Source organism: Pagrus pagrus (genome assembly GCF_965226575.1).
Source record: "Pagrus pagrus genome assembly, contig: HAP1_SCAFFOLD_193, whole genome shotgun sequence".
NCBI lineage: Eukaryota > Metazoa > Chordata > Actinopteri > Spariformes > Sparidae > Pagrus > Pagrus pagrus.
The window spans coordinates 20,001-32,304 of record NW_028175270.1 but is presented as its reverse complement, the minus strand read 5'-3'; the positions used below and the strand labels follow the sequence as shown (position 1 = coordinate 32,304).

At 44.9% G+C, this 12,304-nt stretch overlaps 1 protein-coding gene across 4 annotated transcripts in view; it reads left to right on the top strand.

The window, feature by feature from the left end:
• The first annotated feature begins 3,178 nt into the window (after window positions 1-3,178).
• The window catches only part of LOC311254042 (uncharacterized protein), an 11,862-nt gene continuing 2,736 nt past the window's right edge, over window positions 3,179-12,304 (top strand). For 2 of the 4 annotated variants that reach the window (XM_084384467.1, XM_084384469.1), the window contains exons 1-8: window positions 3,179-3,266; window positions 9,144-9,250; window positions 9,350-9,508; window positions 9,655-9,696; window positions 9,785-9,877; window positions 9,987-10,061; window positions 11,933-12,049; window positions 12,138-12,289. In XM_084384467.1, the coding sequence (XP_084240593.1) occupies window positions 9,694-9,696; window positions 9,785-9,877; window positions 9,987-10,061; window positions 11,933-12,049; window positions 12,138-12,289 (440 nt within the window). In that variant the 5' untranslated portion in view covers window positions 3,179-3,266; window positions 9,144-9,250; window positions 9,350-9,508; window positions 9,655-9,693. Of the gene's footprint in view, window positions 3,267-9,143; window positions 9,251-9,349; window positions 9,509-9,654; window positions 9,697-9,784; window positions 9,878-9,986; window positions 10,062-11,559; window positions 11,649-11,739; window positions 11,843-11,932; window positions 12,050-12,137; window positions 12,290-12,304 lie in introns of those variants that run through there. The other 2 variants (XM_084384468.1, XM_084384470.1) reach the window with 2 other exon arrangements.

Genomic DNA, 12,304 nt, shown 5'->3' with positions numbered 1-12,304 from the left:
TAAGACAGCCCATGCTCACTTGCAGTTACAGCCTTCCCTGTGTAAATGCTGAACTTGATGGTGTGACATGTAGATCAGGAGACCAAAAAACTCATACAGGTCCTCCTTCTCTATGTCAGTCCACTTGTATTTTTTCCCTGACTCTTTGTTTTTTGCAGCATTTTTGTTGGTGTTGCTGCAGATGGTAGTGACTGTGTCAGTGGCAAAAAACAAAAGAAAAAGGTCTTTTGGACTGTGGGGGGAAAGTGTCTCTACCTGGACTCCTGGTGGTCTGTGAGGCTGGAACCTGCTTACTGCTGGGGCAGTGTCAGCATCCTCCTCTGTCTTCCAGGGCTCAGAGCTGCTGCGTGGCTCTGTTGCCTGAGCCAGCGGGGACCGGGACCTGGTGGGCGTGCCGCGCCGTCCCGTCCTCTGGGTGGACGTGCCGCGCCGTCCCGTCCTCTGGGCGGATCTCCGACTCCGTACACACGTCGGAGGCTCCTCTTCCTCTCTCTCCTCCTCCAAAACAAACGAGAGATCATCCACTTCGTCGTCAAAGTCCTCACTCTCCGGCTCAGAGTCAGACTCGGGCTCCGCCGCGTCTCCCTCCGCTTCGTCCAGCTCGAAGAAGAGCTCCGCCGCCCGCTCCACATTCATCAGCCGTCTCATCGTTTTGTCACACAAAACAAAAAAACGACTACACTACACACTAAACACACGACCCTACACACTACACTAAACCACTACACACTAACTATGCACTCAAAATACGCTAAATGTCACAAATAACTCCAATCTCAAAACTCACTATCACTATCTCTGTCTCTATCTATCGCCGCCGTAACTCCCACAACTTTCCCTTTTTTCCCCAGCAACTAAATACTATTTTTTGATTGATCGATGTGGTGCATTTTTCCACCAATAAATGAGGGGTTGCCATGGTTTTTGGTTTTGTTTTTTTTTGCTGCCAGCACTTTCGTTACACTCACTTACTCGCTTTTCCGGTGTCTAAATGCATCGAACGTGCGTCGAAGGTGACGAAAATATTCAGGAAAAAGTATGGCGTAAATAATGTATCATAAATCTGGTTTTATTTGGCCTATCAACACAATTTAAAAACGAATATATAGTTTGTGGTCAGCACTTTCGACACAAGTTGAAACAGAGCTGGGACAAGGCTGCGTCTTGCTGCTACGTCGTCATTAAGCTGTCACGTGATTAAGACGCGCGGGCGCGTCCAGGGACTCCAGAAGGTTAACCCAGCTGACATTGGATCAAGAACCGTGACACCAGCTCTCCTTAGCAGCACAACATGGCTCAAAGGACCAACGTTTCTCCGTGATGCATCTTTGCACCCATCTGAGCTTCAGGAGACTTACGATCTCATCGACCCTGACATCGATTCTGAAGTGCGTCCCCAGGTGACGACAAGTTTCACACATGTTATCAGAGATGTGGTACACCCACAACGCTTTGAACGCTTCTCCAAGTTCAGCACTCTCCTCACAGCCATGGCACACCTGATCCACGTAGCTCGCTCCTTCACCCACTCCGTCCAGGATCAATGTCAGGGGTGGCACATCTGTCGTCCTACAGAGGAAGAGCTGCTAAGAGCCAAAGTGTGTGTTGTGAAGAGTGTCCAGAATGAATGCTATGCAGAGGAACTCAAGTGCATTAACTCAGGATCCAACATCCCATCTTCCAGTAGCCTGTGGAAATTACACCCCACCATAGACCAAGACAGACTTCTTAGAGTAGGAGGCCGGATTGGACAGTCAAATCTAAGCATGAACAAGACTCACCCCATCATCATTCCTGGCCGGCATCATCTCGCAACCCTGCTTGTGTCCCACTTCCACGAAGCAGTGAAACACCAAGGAAGACATCAGACTGAAGGTGCCGTTCGAGCTGCAGGGTTCTGGCTGGTGGGAGCCAAACGCTGTATCAGCAGTCTGCTTCACAGATGTATCACTTGTAGAAGACTGAGGGGAAAGACCGAACATCAGCAGATGGCAGCCTTACCAGCGGAACGGCTACAAGTAGCACCTTCTTTCACCTACGTAGGCGTTGATGTTTTTGGACCATGGGACATCGTCTCACGCCGCACAAGAGGAGGAGTCTCTAACTCAAAGCGATGGGCTGTGATGTTCTCATGCATGTGTTCAAGGGCATTTCATATCGAGGTGATTGAGGCAATGAGTGCTAGCAGCTTTATCAATGCATTGAGAAGGTTCTTTGCAGTCAGGGGCCCCGCAAAGCAGATACGCTCTGACTGCGGAACTAATTTCATTGGTGCCTCCCGTGAGCTGGAGATGGATGAGACTAATCCAGGATTCAACAGCATAGAAAAGTACCTGAGCACAGAGAGCTGCACCTGGGTGTTTAACCCACCCCACGCGTCTCACATGGGAGGCGCGTGGGAGCGCATGATTGGCATCGCTCGCCGTATTTTGGATTGCATGCTGCTTGAGCAGAGGAAATCTCGCCTGACACACAAGGTTCTTACCACACTCATGGCTGAGGTAGCTGCAATCATGAATGCCAGACCGCTCATCCCAGTGTCATCAGATCCAGAATTGCCTTTCATCCTCACCCCAGCAATGCTCCTGACCCTCAAGACAGGCGCTGCGCCTCCTCCCCCGTCAGACAGCTATGATGAAGTAGATCTCTTCAGAGAAGAGTGGAAACAAGTTCAAAGCTTGGCAGACGTGTTTTGGAGCAGATGGAAACGTGAATACCTCAAAACACTGCAGCTTCGGCACAAATGGCAAGGGAAACGGACGAGCCTCCAAGAAGGGGACACAGTTCTCTTGAAAGACAATCAGGCAAAGAGAAATGAGTGGCCTATGGGCATCATCAGAAAAACCTTTCCAGGAGAAGATGGATTGGTCCGGAAAGTCGAAGTGGAAGTCAACAAGGATGGAACCAAAAAGACTTTCTCTCGTCCCATCACAGAAGTGGTTCTGCTTCTTTCTCCAAGGACTGATTCTGTTCATTAATGTGGGCTCTTTAAAGACCCCAAGCGGGGAGTGTTATGCCCCTAGAAAATGTGTGCCTTTCTAGAAGGGCATAGTTCTGTGTCATTTGTTTATTTTCGTAGCCATAGCAACATAGTAGCAGTTACGGTTCTGTGAGCAGTTTCAATTATAGTGGCAGTTACAGTTGTGTGAACAGTTTCACTTATGTGAGCAGTTACAGTTGTGTTAGCAGCTACAGTTGTGTGAGCACAGTCATCAGTTCTTCAATTACCAGGCTATTCTTCCTCCCTCTTTGCTAAAGCAACGTCTGTAAGTATTATTCATCCAGCAACATAAAGTTATGAAGCAATTTGAGTTTATGTGAATATTAAGACTGCTGAAATGCCAATTGTGTTGCAAAGCTAAGCTAGCTCTATATTTTGCTGCCACTAGGATAGCTAAGCCATGCTATGTATCAAATACTGCTGTGATGTTTGGTTGTTTAATAATACATACATTTTGTTGTATTGTGTTTTTAGTTTCACAAGATTCCTAGTAAACTTCATGGAAAGTAATCATCTGTGTCCTGGAGTTTCTCGGAGTGTTTAAACTGAAATGGAAATTTAGCCCATGACAAGGATGTTTACCCCAAACTCTTTGTGAAGCTTCAGAAAGCTGGTGGTGAGAACTAGCTTAGTATATGACTTTTGAAATATTTCTTAATGTCCAATAACATGATTGGGCTGTAAAATCTTTTGTGGTATTCTTTAGGTGGTGTCCTCCATTTCTCTTGTGTGCACGGCGTTGTGTTCTACTTAAACTTTCTCTTCTGGACGGAGTCTGCAAGAGACCACGCAGACGAAATGCTCAGCTTTAAATACTTCCCAACTTGCTACATATCAGACGTAGCAGGACAGGTTGCAAGGCACACCAACAACCGTACCAAACAACTGTTCTTTAAAGACAACGATGGAAGACTCTGTGCCCCGACATCGGACAACGTACAGCGGGCAACAAAAAAAGAGCTAGTGGTTGACCTGCAGTGGGTGAAGAACCTGAGGTCCGCATTACCACTGCAGGAAGAACCAGACAGTGACCGGATGTCAGCCAAACATCCAATCACAGGCACCAATGAGCGATACTCACTCTATGACAGATTCCATCAGAGCAACCACAAACGTCCAGAAGAGAAATTAAGGAGCCTCAACATCTGTCCCACCCTACGGACCGAAGTTAATTCAGCAGTTGCTGAGCAGTTCAACCGCGAACTGGCAGCTGTCAAGTACTCTGTCAAATGAGTGAGCCACATTTCAAGCAGACAGTAAGGGTGATGATTCACCTCCACAATGACAAGATTAACAACAGTTTTAAGGCTGAAATGGAGGCCCTATGTAAAACCCAATTGTGTATTGGTGTGCGTGGGATGCTGGGACTTCAGTCTGCTGGTAAGTTTGGTCAATATCCAATATTACATAGTAATATGCGATAAGATAGAACTGTATCTGTGGTGTATTCACTTAATAACTCACAGGACGCAGTCACTCTTACTGCACATTGTGTTTACTTAGCTCGTTGCAAAACCGGAACTCAGTACATCCCAGCATCCTCTGGTACACTCAGGTAACTACGGCACAACCAAAGTCCCAAAATACAAAACTCAAAGTTCAATACATCACATCACCCCTCTTTTTAAATGAAAGTACTCTTTTGTTACTCCATATTCAGCATTTAAATAATCAGTGCCTTGTATTATTATACAAACCTTTTTAAATCAAATATTACAATGTCTCTAAGTAGACTTAAACAAACTCCTTTGTGTTGTTTTAAATTCTGCATCTTTTTTTTTTTTTTTTTTAACAGGTGCAATGTGACAGAACCATACTGAGAGAACACAGTAGTAGTATTAACTCTATTACTACATTGACCATCTTAGCTCAACTGTAAACCAGCTTTGTAAAGAACATTATTTATCAACATCTTAAGGTTCATAGCGCTCAGGTGGCTTCCTTTCTCGGCCTGAGCGGCGCATCGTCTGAGATGCTGCTGGCACCTCTGCACTGTCCACGTGCACAGGATCAGCACTGGGTGACACACTGTCTTGGAGCACATTAGGCTGAGTAGACATGTTGGTGTCAGAGGTCATACAGTCAGTGTCCATGTTCAATCCATCAGCTGGGACACGAGATCTCAACTGATCCCCATGTCTCCTGTATGTTAAGTCAGTCTCTGTTCCTTGCACTTTGTAGGACACTGGTCCTGTCTGCTGCACAATAACTCCCGGAATCCACTTCTCTCTTCCCCCCGCCGTATTTTGCAGATACACAGGGTCGTCCTGGGAGAAGGGCCTGCTCACTGCCCGCTGGTCATGATAGAACTTCTGCATGTACTGCTTTTTGCGAACCGTGACAGACGTGTCAGGAAGCAGCAGGTCCAGGCGAGTTCGCATGCGTCTGTTCAGGAATAAGTCTGCAGGTGACTGACCAGTGGTGCAGTTTGGTGTACAGCGGTACTGCATCAGGAACACAGAGACTTTATCCTCAATGTCCAGTGTGGTCTGAGAAAGCTTCTTCATGCCATTCTTAAACGTCTGCACATACTGCTCTGCCAGACCATTAGAAGCAGGATGGCCAGGGGCGCTTGTAGAATGCAGAATTCCATTCTGACACATGAAGTTCTTAAACTCTGCAGATGTGAACTGGGTTCCGTTGTCAGTTACAACATGCTCTGGAAGACCATATGCGGCAAATAGTCTTCTCAGTCTTGTGATGGTGGCTTGTGAGGAAGTGCTGGACATTCTGAAAACCTCTAGCCACTTAGAGTAGGCATCCACAACTATCATGAAGGTGTGACCTAAGAAGGGGCCTGCAAAATCTATGTGTAGCCTTTTCCAGCTCTGTCCTGGAAACTCCCAAGGATGTAAAGGCACTTGCCGAGGCATCCGTTGCTCCATCTGACAGGACTCGCAGGATTTGCAGACCTGCTCCACCTCTGTGTCAACCTTGGGCCACCACACATATTTACGTGCTAGGGCTTTCATCTTCACAACTCCTTGATGCCCAGAATGTAACTCTTTCAACACAATTTTCCTCAGTTTCTCAGGTAACACTACTCTAGTGCCCCAGAGTACGCACCCACGTTCAGCTGACAGTTCATATCTGCGTGTGTGAAACGGTTTCAGACTATTGTCCACATCATCAGGCCAACCGTTCATAATGTATTTCAGAACCTTAGCTAGCACACTGTCTGTGCGTGTGACACGTGCAACTTGATCAGCATTTAATGGTGCTTGCATTAAATGTTCAGTCAATACTGCATGAATGTTCTCTGATATGGCGGCTGTCCCAACATCGCTTATGTCAGGTAGTGGAACTCTTGACAGCCCGTCTGCATTGCTGTGTTTTTCTGAAGCACAGTACTCGATGCAATAGTCATAAGCAGAGAGAATGATAGCCCACCTTTGAATCCGGGCGGCAGCCATAGTAGGCAGGCATTTGTGTTCTCCAAAAAGAGTCAGCAAAGGCTTATGGTCAGTGACAAGCTTGAATTTCCTGCCCCATAAGTATTGATGAAACTTTTTGACTCCGAAAATCAAGGCCAGCCCTTCGTTTTCAATCTGAGAGTATTTTTTTTCCGCTGGAGCCAGCGTTCTTGACGCATAAGCAATGGGACGGATCTCTCCAGTTGGCATCTCATGTTGAATGACAGCTCCTATGCCATACGCTGATGAGTCACAAGCCAAGGTGAGGGTTAGGTTAGGGTCATAGTGCACGAGAATCTTGTCACTTGTGAGCAACTTTTTGCACTCTTCAAAAGCCTTTTGCTCTGATTTCTTCCATACCCATTCAACCTCATCTTTCAACAGTCTATAGAGCGGAGCTAGCACAGTGCTCTGGTTGGGCATAAATCTTCCATAATAGTTCACTAGCCCCAAAAATGCTCTCAGTTCTTTCACGCAGGAGGGTGCTGGTGCCTCATTGATGGCTTTTATCTTGTCTGGAGATGGGTGAATGCCCTGGCTGTTCAAAACATGTCCCAAGTATTCAATCTGCTTTTTACCAAATTCACATTTGGATTTCTTGACTCTCAAGCCGCTCTCTTGGAGCCTCTGTAGCACCTTCTGTAACTTTTCCAGATGATCTTGTTCAGTTTTTCCTGTAACTAACAGGTCATCCAAATAGACGACAACATCCAGATCTTTCATGAGATTTTCCATAATCCTTTGAAAAATGGAAGGTGCTGAGCTGACGCCAAAAGCCAGTCTATTGTACACAAATAATCCTCGATGTGTATTGACAGTCAGTAGTTTCTTTGACTCCTCGTCCAGAAGGACTTGTTGATACGCAGAGGCCAGATCAATCTTTGAGAACACAGTTCCACCACTGAGTGTGGCCATTAGCTCCTCAATTCGGGGCAGGGGATAGGTCTCCGTAGTGGCAGCCTGATTCACTGTTGATTTGTAATCCCCACACAGTCGTATTGTGTTGTCTCTTTTCACTACAGGTACCACCGGAGCAGCCCACTCACTGTGTTTGACTGGTGATATTATACCAGCCTTCTCCAGTCGATCTAGTTCAGCGTCCACTCTGGACTTCATGGCAAATGGTAATGGGCGGCTCTTACAAAATTTTGGGCTAACATCAGGATTTACAATTATTTTTGCTGTAATGCCCTTTAATGTGCCCAGTTCATCTTTAAACACTTCAGGGTGCATTTCCAGCACATCTTCCATTGATCTTGGTTGCTGCATTTCACTGACATGTTTTATTTCTTTCCAATCCAGGATTATCTTTTGCAACCAGTTCCTGCCACACAATGCTGGGCCTGCACCTTTAATCACAATGAGAGGCAGTTGTTCTCTTTGTTGTTTGTAGCCCACAACAACTTCAAATTGACCCAACACAGGCATCACTTCTCCTGTGTAAGTCTTTAGCTTGATGCTGGCAGTGCCTAGTGGTTGCCCTGGGAACTTCGCCTGAAACAGTTTTTCTGAAATAATGGTCACCGCAGCCTCAGTGTCAATCTCCATCTCAATGTCTTTGTCATTTATCATAAAGTTCGTTCGGAAAGCTTGTTTACACTCCTGGGCGCTCGTTAGTGTAAACATGGGCAGCTCAGTCTCTTCTGCCTCCACATACTTTGTGCTCTTTTCAGAATGTCTATAACGTTTTTTGTGTGTTTGAGCAGCTGTCGTTTTTCCTTTACATGCTCTCTTAATGTGTCCCGTTTTTCCACAACTGTGACATTTTAAATCTTTGAAGTGACAAACATCTGCACTGTGGTTTTTACCGTTACATCTGTAACACTTCCTCCCCGCTGAGTTGGAGGGTCGCGCCTCCACTGCGTGTACCGGCTCCGCGCGCGGCTCCTGCCTCCGAAGCTGCTGCGCGTCCTTATCCGCCGTCTCCATATTCAGCGCGAGCTCGAACGCCCGTGCAAAGGTCAGGTGGGGCTCGGAAAGCAACCGCCGCTGGCAGGCCTCATTGCGGATCCCACTCACGAACTGGTCCCGTAGCGCGTCGCCCAGCGTTGCTCCGAACTCACAATGAACCGCACACTGCTTCAGCTCAGCAGCATAGCTCGTCACAGTCTCATCCATCCTCTGGTTGCAGCGGTTAAAACGGAATCTTTCCGCAATTAACAATGGCTTGGGCTCAAAATGAGCAGTCAGTATGTCCACAATTTGGCCATAAGTCTTATCTCCGGGTTTCTCCGGCTGCACCAGGTTTCTTAATAGTCCATATGTTGTTGCTCCCATGACGGTTAGCAACCTAGCCACCTTCTTCTCATCGTCGACGTCGTTCGCGGTGAAGAAGTGTTCCACCCGCTCGACATATGCTGACCATGGCTCGGTCTTCGGGACAAACTCTCCAATGTTGCCTATCAGCAACGCCATAATGTCCAAATTGTCCTCGTCGCCAATTTTCTGTGGTGTATTCACTTAATAACTCACAGGACGCAGTCACTCTTACTGCACATTGTGTTTACTTAGCTCGTTGCAAAACCGGAACTCAGTACATATCCCAGCATCCTCTGGTACACTCAGGTAACTACGGCACAACCAAAGTCCCAAAATACAAAACTCAAAGTTCAATACATCACAGTATCTAATCGTTATGATGTGGCCCAAACAGGTGAAAAGATAAATGTAGTTACAAACTGTACATGTTTTTTCTGAAAAGTATTACTTTGTTCCTTGTTATTCATTAGAGGGTAAGGAAACTCTCCTTCCAAGGTCAGAGGGCACTGTCAACATCCAACCGGACAGCAAGTCTTCATTCATAGCACAATTGTATGCTATTGAAGACAATGACAAGGTAATTAATAGATCGCTGAGCCATTTTCTTTCAGTCTAAAATGAAGTAATAAATGGAAGGTGTCAACAATTACTATTTTGTCATAATCTGTGTGTTAAGGCAAAACTGAAGGACTTACTGTCTGGGTCGCGTGATGAGAAGCAAATACTGACTTATGCCACAAGGAGATTTCCAGTTACAGTCAAGGACATTGTCTGTGTTTGCCCACTGGAGTTGTTGAGTCAGTCTTCAATGGTTATGCCATGATTGACTGATGATGTAAGTTTAACAAATAAATCTTGGTTTTGAACTAATATACAATTAACTGAACTGCAAAGACATCAGTGTTTTTGTGAAGAAGAAATGTTTACTTTATACTGTTATCACAAAATCTGAATTGTATTGTAAACATTTTTAAATTCCAGGCAGTTAACTACAGAGTGGCACAGCTGGCACAAGAAAACATGGTGATACATTTAAATTTCCTCCCTTTATGATTTTGGAATGTTTCTTTAACTTTTTTTAAAAACATGAATGCTACATTTTCTGTTACAGTGTGGATCTTTAGGTACGTTTGACTTCGTTTTGTGGCACCGCGAATGGTCAAACAGCGAGGGAGTCAGCGACCGAGAACTGAAACGCATCCCTGTAGGTCCTTTTTTGACTCTTTTTTTGTTTAATAGAAGACACTGTACAAAACAAAAATGTTATTAACATAGACTGTGCTGTACTACCTGATGTTATTGTTATGCTGTAGGTCTCGGACAAGCTATTTCTCCCCAGAATTGTGGGCCATTCTTCTCCAGAGACAGGGAACCATTTCATTCTTTGGGTGAGCCACCACTGATTTAAAGCTTATAATGTATATTTTTACTTATATATAATTGGATAGGTAAAGGTTAGGTCTGTATGATATTTCTTATTGAAGTGGTTTTGTTGAACTGCCTACATGAAATTATACAGAATGAGCTAAATCCCTACATTTAAACTGTAATGTCAGTTGTAGGGCTGCCACAAACGATTATTTTGATAGTCGACTAATCACCAACTATTTTTTTACGTAAATTGAATGTATAACATATCGCACCAGCATGCAGCTGCTCTTATATAACAATCATTAGCTTTCAGCTTGAAGTGTTTAAGGTATATGCTAACTAAAAATGAAGACAATTAAGATGATAGTTCATTAAACCTTTAATGAAATATGCTTGTAGCAACAAACAATTGTAGCATAAAGTGCAAACAGCTGAGTAAACGGACAAGGCACTGGCTGACCTAAGGAATTATTGAAGTTTTGGTCTCACTGACTCAAATATAACAAAAGTGCATTTTGTGCTCAGTGCTCACAACTGTATTCAACTTTACTACACTCCCAAACTGCACAAGGCTCTTGTTCCTAACGCCAGGTTCAGACAGGACGCGGAAGCGCCCCGATCGGCTGCGAAGTCATTTTCATTTCGGCGCCCATGTTAACCGATGGTGTCGTTCACAAAGGCAGCGCCAAGGCGCTCTGCCCCTGCTGCCAGCGCACGCCGCACAGCGATCGTTTTGGCGTCTGGTCTAATTTTTTCGCGTGCCGCGGCCGAATGTGTCAAGCCGGGCAGGAAGTCAAACAAAGCAACAACGAGAAATCCTATCGATTTTCAAAATGAAACGCATTTCAATATAAAACTATTTTCGATAATTAAACACCCCGATTGACAGAAAACTACTATTACTATGAAGTGGACATACATTTACAGTCGTCAGGAAAACATGGAGTAATCAAATCGTCATCGCTAATGTTAACATTTACAGCTATCAATATGAGTAAGTAGTAAGTTAGCTCTCTGTTTACGCTAATGTTAGCAGCTAACTAGCCAGTTAGCTTAACGAGACGACGTCGTATCAGCCTAAACGTGCTTCCTTTTCAGGAGCTCGTGCATCACACTTGTGCTGCCGTGAAAGGCAAGTTCTGTCTTGCAGATATTGAATTGCACACTTTTTTCTTTTGTTTTCTTAAAATGCTCCCACACTTTTGAGCTCCGTTGCTGCCGGGTAGCCATGATACCAGAGAGCCCATCTGGTATAACTTCAGGTGACACCACGGCTGACCCAGATTACCACTACTGCGCATGTGTGTCAAGGACAGAAAGGCAGACGCGGCAGTGGAAGGTGCCGCAGCAGTTTTGAGAGAGAAAACAAAGTTTAAAAAAAATAAAACGACGCGTCGACTATTAAATTAGTTGTCGACGATTTTAATAGTCGACATAATCATGATAATCGTGGCAGCCCTAAAAGCTTTATCTAATTTCTAGGAATACAGTGATGACAGATTTATTTCCTTGTAGGTGTTTGACTTCAAAGCAAAAGAGATACGTGTATATGATTCACTTGCTTCCTACACCAAAATCAGCATAAAAGACATGGCCCTTCTAAAGTGAGTCACATAACATACAACATTTACAATGTATTGGTAAGGTAATATGACAGTATGATAATACCTATTGCCACCTTTTATTTTTTTTTAGCAACGTCTTCAGATTATCAGGCGGCCTTCAAGCCTGAACAGTCACATATCCCTCACAGTGGAAGCAGCAGGACTCTGTTAATTGTGGAGTATTTGTGTGTTCTGTAAGTCCCAGTTATATAAGGTACTTGACTTCCTGTTTAGCATTGGTGGTCTGTGGGTTTATCAAAATCAATTGTTTTGCTACTAACTAGGCTGCTGAAAATGAGGTGCGAAATCTTGAGGCCACTGCAGAGGCTCTGACTCTCAGCCAGTGCAGGGCTCTTCGTCTGCACCATGCAACACAAATGATCAAAAATGTGAATGCTAAGGTTAGACTACTTGATCTCTTCATGTCTCAAAATCTTTACTGGTAATAAAGCAAATGCTTAGGTTACAGCAAAGGTCTTTGTCACACAGGACTTCCCACTTACTGCAGCAGAAATGCTACAGATGGAGCAGGAAGAAGTTAAACTCCAGCAGGCTGAGGCCAAAAAGACAGACTCCAGCAGCCATTGCCTGGCATGGCAAATAAAGTCATGTTTGTTCCAGCGAGCAACTGGGACAACCAGGTATGTACATCAGAA